Below are 13,105 nucleotides of genomic sequence, written 5' to 3' on the forward strand. Positions count from 1 at the left end.
GGTTGAGGAGGGGGGGGGTCTTGGTAAATACCTCACAACATTTATCATGTTTTAATTTTTTAATTTATAGTGCAAGAGATGGTACCCTGGAGCTTTAAGGAAGAGATCGTTCCATCTCCTGTAGGTGTGCCAGCTCCTGTAGATGTTCCAGCTCCTGTAGATGTTCCAGCTCCTATAGATATTGCTTCAGATATCAAAACTGGAAATATTGACGTTCAGGCTAAACCTGGGATAGGAATTATTACAATAGGAATCTAATCATATCTTACAGATTAAGAATATTATTTTTAAAAATTATCTGCAGTGTGATGATTCATTTAGTGAACTGTCCCGTCTTACTGTCTATTGTCGGTACGTATACTGTACAACTTGGTTTAGCTGACTTAAAGAGGGCCATGTGTACGTACTTCAAATGAATCATTTACTTGGAACACAAAGGGCAGCTTTAACACTTCCTGCTGGCAATCTAATGATTACATTTTTACCTTTTTATATTTATGATTAAATTGAGATCGTAATATCTGTTTAAAGGGTTTTCATGCACATTGCACACCCAGATAACATTTTTGTCATATACGTACTTAGAAAATATTTTGCAAGGAAAACTTAATAGATATGATTTTTAGAAAGTAACATAATTGTGGAACAAGATATTTCAACTGTTGAAAATAATTCCAGCGATCACGAAGATCACAATCATGATCATGAACATCATGAACATCAAGAGGGAGATCATGAGCACCACGAAGAAAATCATGATAATCATGAAGGAGAACATGAGCACCATGAAGGTGAACATGAGCATCACGAAGGAGAACATGAACATCATGAAGTAGATCATGCGCATCATGATCATGATAATCATGAACATCATGATCATGATTTTCATCATCCATCTCAAAGCAAGGTAAAAAGGTCTTAGCTTAACAATATTTGTAAGACTTTATTTTGTCACTTTTAAAAGAATCAATAACATTTTTTTAATATCAAACGTTCTATCATTTCTTAATTTGGAGGTACAGGGTGTCCCACGAAACATAACAGTTAGTGAATAGTTTTGAATGTCTTCTTCCATATACTGTATTAGATATTTAAGACTTTTTTCAGTTTATTTCGTTAAAATAAATGTTTTACTCAAATAAATTTTGCTTTGAAATCAAAATTTACTATAATACGACTTCCATTTTAATACATTTGATATATACCAACTAAACATTTGGAAGAGGAGATTTTAAACAATTGATCAACGTTTTGTGGGGCACACTGTACATTAAACATTTTGATCATGATTTCGAATAAAATGCTTTCGTTAGTTCGATATTATTAACAAAATGTTCGGGTCTCTTCTAATAAAGTATTTATGAACAAGGAGAGTATTCCTGCTGCACCTGAGGGTAATGTTGGCCTTCTAGAGTCTACCGAGGGGATTGATCAGGAAACTAAACGGTTCATTGAGGTTAAACTTTTTCTTTATATGATTTCCTCCTTTTGCTCTCTTCACTGCACTTTGTTTATTTAAGAAATGTCAGACAACTCTTTAATTTATGCTGAGAAAGAGTTGTCAAAAAAAAAATTTGTTTTTCTGAACAGGTAAATTTTTACTGAACATCATTTCCCGCATTGTGGTTTAACCACTTACAGATGAGATATTGTATCAAATAGATTTAAATTGGTTCCGTCTGTTTAAAAGTTTTCAGTTTCAGTTAAAAATTATGTTATTTGGGGACCAAATTAATGAATAGCGAGAACACTGAAATTCTTTTCATCATGAACCGGCGCAATAGAGAAGTTGTTCAAATGCACGTCTATTCTGCTCAGCCACTTCTAGCTATTCATTAAATCTGGTCCTAAAAGAACAAGCATTAATTGATCTATTGTCATATTATCTGCAATTAGCCTTTCGACTTCTTGAAGATTTCTAAAATATCAATTATTCCGTTATTGTCAACAGTAAATACACTTAACTATATAGGTTTAATAATTTAGATTAATAATGAGATTGGTTTGAAGATGTACCGTGATATTATTACGCGGCATTCAGAAGAGAATGTCGTCTTTTCTCCCTTTGCTGCAACATCCTCTTTAGCTATGCTTTTCCTGGGAGCTCGGTAGGAGATTTTCGTTTTTTTAAAGTAATTGTTTAGATTTTTGGATATTGTACCAATGTGTAACGTAGGAATCTAATTTCGGGACGGAACATTTTTGGTTCCTTACAGTACTCTACTTGTGTCAGTCTTTGTAATATCATTTAATGTACCTTCATGAGGAGCAGAAGTGGTAAATCAATCTAAGTATATTCAAAGAGGTTTAGGTCGTCATTAAAGTCTCATCCTTTATGAGTAATTGTTTACTTTTCAGTGTGGCCGAGAGTGTAAAATGAAAAATATATGTAATTTACTAAAACATTATCAAATTCTTGTTTTTCAGTGGATCAACCTCGTGGGAGATAAATGAGCTTCTAAAGATTGATGAAATGTTTACATTTAACCCTCATCTTCTTTATAAAAATATTTCAGGTAATTCTTAGCTGTTCACATCTAGGAAAATAAAACGCTACCTGTGTAGACCGGGTAAATGTCGTTTTCCTCTGCAGTGTTAGAAATATCTCTAAGAGAGTTTGTTTCCTTGGGATTAACTTGCCAAACCAATTGTAATTTTTTTCTAGACCTGGATATGGAAATTTCAAAATTGCCAGCATTTGTTTGTTGAAATGCAGAAAATACTCATATACTTTTTGAATTTTGATTCAGTGTCTAAAATTTAAAATTTTACAATATCTTTATAATTGCTATTTTATGATAAGTATTCCAAAAATCTTATGCATAGTAAATTTTTGTATTATCTTTTAAGCGTTTTTTTTGTGATTTTAGATACTTTAGTGAAGAATACTGATTCATTTGTTTGTGGCACAAGTAAACTTGTTGCTATTTCTCAGGTAATTTTCTTTTCAAATTGTCATTGGATACTTTTAGAGGCGATTCACAATGATACTCTTTAACCCCTTTTCTGAGCATCAATAATTGAGTTATGATCGTGTTTCTATTTGAAAATTGGTTGTTTTCAATTTTAGTTCTGCATAAAAGTGGCTTGCGGATTTGCGGTTCACGATAACGAAAGAAGTAGTCGGAGTTCAAAATGTTTTCAATTAGAAAAATTACGATAGATCTCTTATTGTTACTCAATTGAAGTGTAAAGGGCACAATATGCAAATCAGATAAGCCCCTTTTTTTGGAGTCTCACACTCCCTTTAAGACAGAGTTATTTTTATAATTATTATTGCTGGCCTAATTAAGCAAAAATATCCCACTACTGAGATATAGACAACTCTAATACTTGATTATCAAATTTTTTGGACAGCCTCGACTTTAAAGTGTCGGAACGCCTTGGTCTTTCATTTTCAACTCACAAATATGCTTGTTTTTAGCCCGAGACATGTACATTTTAAAATGCAACACGCTTGTTTCTTGCTTAAGTTTAAAAGGAGTAATTGGCAATATACGGACACGGCTCGATTTTTCATAAACACTGCATTTTACTTAAGTATACAAAATTTAATTGATGTTAGTTGCAGTACGTTTTATACCGCATTCTAACCAAGGAGTATGGAATAGAAGGGAGATACAAATGACGCGGCCCGCCATATATGATTATACATGCTTTCAGACGGCACTCCATTTAAATAAGAAATATTTGTCTGATGTACAATTACCGCGTATACAATAACCTGCAAAGCATGTATAATACTGTAATAGGGCGGGCCGCGTCATTTGTGTCTTCTTTCTATTTTATACTTCTTGATTCTAACATATTCAACGCTTTTTCCCCATCTTTCTTGTGTAAATTTGTTGATGAATACTTAACAATACCTGTACTGCAGGAAGTTGAGCGTGCAATACAGTTCTACAAGATGAGGGTCAACTTCTTCTATAATGCAAAGGATTATAATGATTAAATAATTTAAGTAGTAATAGTAATAATAATAAATGAAAATAAAAGTAGTAATAATCAAAATGATGATTAATTTTGAAAAAAAAATCAAAGAATTTGACTATAAAACATTCTTTCATAGAATCAAAAATTTGTAGATTTTCATTTTAATCATGATTATTTAAAAGGTTGAGAAAATAGATTTTACTAATCCAATTGAGGTAATTCACAATTTATAATTTAATATCATGATAATAATGATCCCAGGCTAATGTTAATTTTGATAATGATGGTAAATTGTAGTAAAATTAGCAATAATGATAATATTTCATAATGCAAATGAAAATAGTAATAATTATCAACATTAATATGGTCAATGGTGATGTTATTATGATCAATGATCATAAACATGATAATAATTTTGATAATATGAAAATAATAAAGATTACAATAAAAGAAATAACAACAACAATAATACTGAATGATCATGATCATGATTTATTAATATTGTGATGAAAAACTTTAAATCACAATTTCCATGGCAAAAAAGAAATTGATTCATAAAATGCATAACATAGAATTTTTATGGTTTCAAAAAAATTGAGGAAAATTCCTAATTTTGAAGAAATAAATGTTGCAGCCCCTGATGAGGCTGTTGAATGGTGATCTGAAGGATCAGACTGGAGGGCAGGTGGAGGAGGTTGTAGGAGAGGAGGATATTCAGGAACTAGGAGTTAATCCTCCTCTAGCAATTGTTGATACTAACTATTTCAAGGTTAAACACATTTATATTTAAAGTGACTCTAGGCCTGATCTAAAGTACCGTATCAGATTCACAAAAGACTGAACAAAATATATCTAAAGTTGTCTAGGTAAAGATTTATTTTTCAACTAATTTCTATAAAACCGAATGTCAAATTTTGACTGTCCTCAATATTGCGTCTTTATCATCAGAGTGTATTGAATAGTGTGTCTTTTATCTTAACATTTCAATTGCTTCTTAATCATATAGTGTCCGGAGCTCAGATAGATTTTTTAGTTATAGAATATTGATAAATGAAGAAATTAATGATTTTTGTTTAAAGGGTATTTGGGAGTCCGAAGGATCAGTTACTACCATGCAGTTTATTAACCTTCCTAGGGGTCGTAGGTAATATATAATGATGGTAAAATTATAATATTAATGATAATAGCAAGGATTCATTAATCATTTAGGAGTAAACTCAGAGAATGCAAGACCTTTTTCGTATGATAATAAAAATGCAATAATTGTGGTAATAATAGTAATAATAATAATAATGATAATAATGATACTGATAATAATAGTACTAATCATCATAATAATAATATTAATAAAAATGATAATAAAAATAATAATAATATTGTATCTAGACTTGTTCCTGTTGTTGCTATAAGCTGGACTGGAGAGTTTAACGCCGGATATTCTGGAGATCTTGATACGACAGCTGTAGAACTTCCGCTTAAGGAATAAATAGAATATTTCAAAAGTCGTCTTAGTCCTAAAGAATGCATTCTACTAAGTGGTTATAATATCGCAACCAGGGAATAGGAATAAAGGGAAAGGAAATGGCGCTGGTCTCGCATGAGAAAGCCAGTCGCACTGCTTTGCAGACCAGTACGGTAAACTTTACACACACTCTTTTGGTATAGACACACAACATGATTACAGTCAAGGAAATTGCAGAACAATGTTGTCAATTATAATTAAGCTTGAATAACGACTATATTTATTGTAAACTTTAATCAAGTAATATTCTTTGCATGAAAATTTGGCTTTAGAGTGTTGACTTAAATATTTAAATAATATATTACATGCATTTTAAACTTATTTTTAAGTAAACAATTAACAATCAGTAAATTTAATCTCCTAGACTGTATAAATACCGAGATTCATACGTACTGTATAAACCTACAGTACACAACTTTGGTACGGTAACCTTACACACACTCTTTTGGTACAGACACACACACATGACGTTTCCGCCCCCTGATCGCAACCAAGTTCCATAGCGTTTCAAAACACGAAACCCAAACTCTGGCAAACCAAGATTTAAGGAAACCGGGTTCACAGCGAGTTATATGATTTTACAGTCAGGATCACCAATAAAGGAAGAGACTTCTGCCACTGCGACGACTGTACAAAATTTATTTAAACTTTCTTCTTGCACCTACGGTTCCCTGTTCCTAAAAACTTCAAATCTTAATATACAAAGAGTTTTAGGTTGTCATAAATGTCTTATTGTTTGTGGGTAACCATGAGTAAATGTCATTTCTTAGATATAATGTTAGGCTGGCATTTTATATATTTATGTTTTTTTTTAAGACAAGTTTAGATTTTTAAATATTAGATTTTGATATTCTATTTGATGCCAGGGGAAAGAGATAAGCGTAATTTTCCTGCTACCCGGAAAGGTGAGATAAAAATCAATAAATCAATTAAAATTAAATGAATAAATTTATTAATATATGAATCAACGAATCACCTAGTCAGTAAATCAAAAAAAAATATTAATCAATTAATCAATAGACAATTAAATCAACTAATCAATTAACCAGCTAACCAACAAATCAATAAATCAATCAGTAATGAATCATTAATTGATTAATCTATAAATCTATTAATCCATAAATTCATTAATCGATTAATCAATCAATCAATAAAGTCATTAATTGAATTATTAATTGATGAGATAATCAATTATAATCAATGAATTAACAAATAGGTTTCTGAGTTTATAGCAGGAGGTCTTTCTAAAATGGAAAACCAGTTGGATCTTGAAGCTTGGAATAAAATACTAAGGTATCTCTCACTATACATCTATTTTGAAATCCCTTATTGGAAACACCGTTAATATTCATCAAAATAAGACCTCCGCCATTTTGAATCAATCATTTCGAGTTCAACTTTTTGAATTCACGATCGTTATCACTGATTTGAATTCATAATTGCAATTCACTTTTAAATCCCCCATTTACAGCCATCATTTAAATCCGACATTTCAAATTTTGAATACTCTATTTTATTAATTATGTTATATTAAAACTTTTGAATTCACCATTCTGAACTCATTATTTTAGATTCTCTTTTTTAAGTTACCATTTTAGATTCATCATTTTAATTCACCAATTTGAATTCACCATTTATAATCCATCATTTTGAATTCACTATTTTTAATTCTTTATTTTGAATTCACCAGTTTGATGTCGCCATTTTGAATTCGCCATTTTTAATTCACCAATCACCATTTTAAATTCTCTATTTTGAAACCAACATATTGACTGATTTTGCAATTTGTTAAATTTGATAGATATCTTATATATTACCTTGATTAAAATATATTAATGTTCAGAGATTTTATTGATAAATTATTTTATTTTTATTTTTAGCTCGTTTGGCCGGCATTCCCTAGATGTTCAGATTCCTATGTTTAGTTCAAAATCAATTCTAGATTTAAACCTTACCCTGCAGGAACTTGGACTTAACAGTGCTTTCGGGTAATAAATCCCTTTTTAGATTAATCTCTTCAAATTTTTATTACGAATAAACTTCTAGCCCCAAGCTAAACATGACAAAATGGTGAAACTAATTAATGGCCGTTGTGGGGTTTGATAACTATTGATGGCAAAGGATTCTTTTTTTTCAAACATGAAAATCTTTAGTTCTTAACCAATATCTTAACAACTCCGGTAAATTTAAAAGACAGACCACATTTTGGAATTGCCATACTTGTATTTTATTATAGTTGTCTCAACCGATGTTATCACAGATCAACGTGGTCCATTAAGTGTTAATTATGATACAGGGTGTCCCAAAAAACATGGGAATTCAGTGACGAATTCGATATCGTCTTTGTAATGAATTAGCATTGTAATACCTAATTTCAAAAGCCATAATATTATCATGTCTGCTAGAGTTTATTTCATGAAAAGGGTAAAAGACTGTAAAGATGGGTCTATTATGTCTCCGCATGATGAACAGTGAATACGGACAAGTTTACTCTGTTTGTATACTGTAATTTTCTTGTTTTACTAAGTACAACCGGTTGCAGTCAAAACATAAACAAACAAAATGTAAACATAGCAGACGAAACTCTTACAGATTACAGCTTTCTCAGTAGGTATCACTATCCTAAATCAAAGAATTATTTGAAAAGACGATATCGAATTCGTCACTGAATTCCCATGTTTTTTGGGACACCCTGTATTTAGTGCCCAACCTCGCATCTAGGATTATTTATTAAGAACATTTTTTACAACCTGAGCTTTGCTTGTCAAGCAATTTAGAAGGAATTGTTAGAGTTTTGAAAGATTTATTAAAATAAATCTTTTGTTTACAGTTCTAGTGCGGATTTTTCTGGAATTGACGGAGCTAAGGATCTAAAGCTTTCTTCGTTCGCTCAGATTAATCAAATTGATATTACACAGGTTACCCTTCTGTTTTGATCGATTATATAATCAGGTTATATTTTCAGACACGTGTAAGTTGCAAAGCAAGGGGGGGGGGAGTGAAAGTTGTCTGTCCACGTTAATAAAAAATTCAGCTTAACATTGAACAATTCACATTTCAAACTAGGACGACATTTTTCAGGAGGAAGACGATTTCCGGAAAAGAAGAAATTCTAGAATGGCGAACAGGTATTTAAAACTATTAATTCTCTTCTTTCTTTTTTTTAACAGATTTATTCACGACATTTAATTTAAGTGAATGGGCGGCTACTGTTGAGTATATTGGTAATGAGGGTACCTTAGGCAAAAGCAAGGGAAAAATAAAGAAGAACAATCTAGAACGAAAGATCTTGAAACCTAATTTTCACATGGGGACAGTGGAAAAGGTTGAGGGAAGAACAACAACCCATAACAAGAAATCCGGGAAAATCCAGGAAAAATTCCACCAAGGAGAAGTAGAGAAAATAGATACTAAAGTGTTTATGGAAAGCTTAAAGAATCCTAAAATTAAAGATTCTAAAAGAGAAAAAGATGACGTTGTCGCTTTCCTGCGGCGGCAAAATAGACAAAGCCCGACTTATCAAATACATTTAGGAACAAAATAATTAATTATACTTTAAATCTTTTATTTTTACAGTGATACCCAGAAAACTCTGGTATAGGAAGTTGACATTTAAACTGAAGTTGTGACTTAAAATAGTCCAATGAACATATGAGGCACAACAAATGTGCAGTGTAAACAAAACTGTTTCACTTAATTAGTATAATTAGTATAACAACTTGCTAGTACATCTATTTGCTCAGTAACAACATGAAATGCACGTCAGTATTGCTAAAATGTCATCTTCATATACTAAAGTTTTCTGGTTATCACTGTAATTATACATTAATTTCAATCTATTTAAATACAATCAAAGAACACTTATAATGTCGTTTTCTATGTTTTTTTTCTTCATTAGCTCGATAATATGGAACTCTTTATAGTAAACCGTTCAGAAACTATTAATTGCTCTCAACACATAAATTTAGCTATTGTTTTGGTAAATTATATACAGTGTTCCGCTTTAATATCAATACAATCACGACGACTTTTACATCTAAGTTTTGATTCTTAATAAAAAAAATTCAAATTACAAGTTCACAAGTAAACAAAGAGAAGTTGTTAATTGACAGCTTCTCTTTGTTTCCATGTTCATATGTATCCATGTTATTTGAAAGCTTGGTAGAAATAAAAAGTTAAAATCGAAGGTAATGTTTATTGTATTGATATATACGATGACGATTGTATATATAAGGCGACATTATAAAAATTCTTTGATTGTATTAATATTCATAGAATATACTGAATCAAAACACAAGCTGTGGTCGGATTTGATAAATAACGAGAAATAGTTGAACCAGATTTGTCTTGTTGAACTACTTTTCTAGTACATTTTCGGCCACACTAGAAAAGTAAGCAATCACACAAAAATTATAAAACTTCAATGATCACTTGAGATTCTTTCAATGAGATGTTCTGCAGGTTTCATTTCATGTTCTGCTTTGAATAAACAAATGATAATGATATTTCAAAGAATTTTGTTTTACAGCTGTAAAAACCTATAGGCCCAAGAATTTTTTTTTGAAAACTTGGCTTAAAAACCCTTAAGTTCAACTAACTGCACCTATAAGTTTAGCAATTTCTGATTCTTCATTTACTCAACCCTCAGTTGTTTTTAGTTGTTTTTATCAATAAGTAATAATTATTTTGTACAGAGCGTCAATTTATGTATTTGGTCCGGCACAATCCTACTGGTATGCTGCTGTATATAGGTAGATACTATGAACCTCCGGAGGAATAATAAAGCTTTTTTGCAACAAACTATCATGTGTAATATGAAACAGGACAAGTGAAAATATTCCAGTGAAATTTGCTCGAACAAATGATGCTTAAAGATAATCAGCACAGATCTGACAAGAATTTGCGAAAATGTGGCAAATTGAAAATGAAAAGAAAAGCAATGATAATAAAGATTATCTGTAATCCATCTTACGAGTGGTATTACTGGCTGTATTTATATACAGTGATATTCAGAAAACAATGGAATGATTTTTGTATGTTTTCTCTCTTTACATTATAAAAATTTTCAGGGGTGTGCAATTTTAAGAATTCCACCTTTTTTGAACATTAAAAAATTCACTCTTTTCTCCAAGCCTAACTTATCGTGAAAAAAAAAGATTTTCAAACAGTAGTAATAATATTTTACCAATTACTAATTCGTAAAGAAATTTCAAGATATATAGAAAAATTTGACGACAATCGTTTACATTTGTTATGCGGCTAGCAATAAATTTAAGAATTGATTTTTAAACTTTTGTTTAAAGAGTTTTTTAATTGTGTTTCATTTTTTTTCTTGCTGAGCCAAACTTTAATTCTCTTGTTAATAGTGCCTGACTGAATTTAATGGCATGATTTTTTCAAAGTGTGACATAGGTGTGTTGGGTCGGTAAAGCTTAAAAAGATTTCAACCCATCTTTTTTAATATTTAGTAATCACTTGTAATATTCGCTTTTCCTCAATAAGGTAAAATTCAAAAATATTGTAAGGATGTACGTGTATTTATTTAATTAATTTAATTTCTACAAAAAAGAACGAAGAAAAAACACATAAAATGGCAAGATATAAATAACTGTCAAGATTTTTTGTTTATGAATCTCACAAAAATTTAGATTATCATGCAATCATGTTTATCTTAAAAGATTGAAAATATGTTAATTTATTTAAAATGAAAAAATATAATTTAAAAACAGATTGATTCTAAATTTTTGAACTTAGTCCTAAATATTTAAAGAAACATTTCCTAAAGAATGAGTCCTTCAGAAAGTAGTGTGGCAAGTGTAAAAAAAAACGTTCTTTTGCTGCACAAAGTTATTTTGTAAATTAGTTTTCGAAAGGGCTTCGAAATAAAATGGGAATGACATAAGTAAAAAAGTCCTGTAAATGAAACTGAAAGCTCTTTGCTTTGACCACTTGACTGAGCTTTAAAGGCGTTATTTTGGTACACACAGGATAAAGCCCAGAGGATGGCCAGTTACTCTGCTGATCATAAATCAATGAAAAATTAAAACATGCACAGTATTGATCTTGAATGATGAAACCAGAAACCGTATTGATCACGAAACCAGGACATGTATGTGGATTATAAATCCAGGACAGATTAAACCAGGACATGTTTTTGGATCATAAATCCTTGGCTGATTAAACCAGGACAATCACATGTCTGGTGATCATGAATCCTGGACAGATTAATCTATGACTTGTGATGATCATGAATCCTGGACAGATCAAACTATGAATTGTGATGATCATGAATCCAGGACAGATTAAACTATGACTTGTGATGATCATGAATCCTGGACAAATTAAACTATGACTTTTGATGATCATGAATCCAAAACAGAATGAACTAGGAACTCCACTGATCATGAATCCAGAATATATTAAACCAGAAACTTTTTGATTTTGAATTCAGTTCAGATTAAATAATAATTAAAATTAGGATCTGAACTGATCATGAATCAAGGACTGATTAAATCAGAAACTAAACTGACCATAGATCCAGGACAGATTAAATCAGGAACTGAACTGACCATATTTCCAGGACAGATTAAACCAGGAACTGAACTGACTATGTATCCAAGACAGATTAAACCAGGAACTGAACTGACCATGTATCCAGGACAGATTAAACCAGAAACTGAACTGACTTTGTGTCCAGGACAAATGAAACCAGGAAATGAACTGTCCATGTATCCAGGACAGATTAAACCAGGAATTGAACTGACCATGTATTCAGGACAGATTAAACCAGGAACTGAACTGACTATGTATCCAGGACAGATTAGACCAGGAAATGAACTGACCATGTATCCAGGACAGGCTAAAGAATGAAAAATGCATAAATATGAAAATTGTTGTGTGAATGCATATAATGCACACTGCCTAGTGCACAATATGCAATTTTAAAAGTGAATTATGATCGGTTGTTTTGTAACTTCTGAACTGATCATGAATCAAGGACTGATTAAATCAGAAACTAAACTGACCATAGATCCAGGACAGATTAAATCAGGAACTGAACTGACTTTGTATCCAGGACGAATTAAATCTGGAACTGAGCTGACCATGCATCCAGGACAGATTAAATCAGGAACTGAACTGACCATATTTCCAGGACAGATTAAACCAGGAACTGAACTGACTATGTATCCAAGACAGATTAAACCAGGAACTGAACTGACCATGTATCCAGGACAGATTAAACCAGAAACTGAACTGACTTTGTGTCCAGGACAAATGAAACCAGGAAATGAACTGTCCATGTATCCAGGACAGATTAAACCAGGAATTGAACTGACCATGTATTCAGGACAGATTAAACCAGGAACTGAACTGACTATGTATCCAGGACAGATTAGACCAGGAAATGAACTGACCATGTATCCAGGACAGACTAAAGAATGAAAAATGCATAAATATGAAAATTGTTGTGTGAATGCATATAATGCACACTGCCTAGTGCACAATATGCAATTCTAAAAGTGAATTATGATCGGTTGTTTTGATCCTTCTGGAACTAAAGTATAAACCGGGAAAATTTGTGTAAAGAAGGAAAATAGAAAACATAAAAAATAAAAAAAAGTTAATGTAAATTTTATGTAAAAATGTATA

General features: G+C 31.3%; 1 protein-coding gene across 1 annotated transcript in view; it reads left to right on the forward strand.

Annotated features, from left to right (window-relative positions):
- The window catches only part of LOC111695372 (uncharacterized), a 17,747-nt gene extending 6,654 nt beyond the window's left edge, over positions 1–11,093 (forward strand). The window contains 18 exon segments of the mRNA XM_023464687.1: positions 71–250; positions 627–907; positions 1,370–1,456; positions 1,987–2,108; positions 2,428–2,516; positions 2,871–2,935; positions 3,878–3,937; positions 4,116–4,148; positions 4,568–4,702; positions 5,013–5,077; positions 5,320–5,413; positions 6,322–6,360; positions 6,672–6,748; positions 7,336–7,443; positions 8,286–8,373; positions 8,537–8,583; positions 8,651–8,988; positions 10,150–11,093. Coding sequence (XP_023320455.1) covers positions 71–250; positions 627–907; positions 1,370–1,456; positions 1,987–2,108; positions 2,428–2,516; positions 2,871–2,935; positions 3,878–3,937; positions 4,116–4,148; positions 4,568–4,702; positions 5,013–5,077; positions 5,320–5,413; positions 6,322–6,360; positions 6,672–6,748; positions 7,336–7,443; positions 8,286–8,373; positions 8,537–8,583; positions 8,651–8,988; positions 10,150–10,235 — 1,994 coding nt within the window. The 3' untranslated portion in view covers positions 10,236–11,093.
- The last annotated feature ends 2,012 nt before the right edge of the window (positions 11,094–13,105 follow it).

The sequence above is a fragment of the Eurytemora carolleeae genome, unplaced genomic scaffold, assembly GCF_000591075.1.
Source record: "Eurytemora carolleeae unplaced genomic scaffold, Eaff_2.0 scaffold219, whole genome shotgun sequence".
Classification (NCBI taxonomy): Eukaryota; Metazoa; Arthropoda; class Copepoda; order Calanoida; family Temoridae; genus Eurytemora; species Eurytemora carolleeae.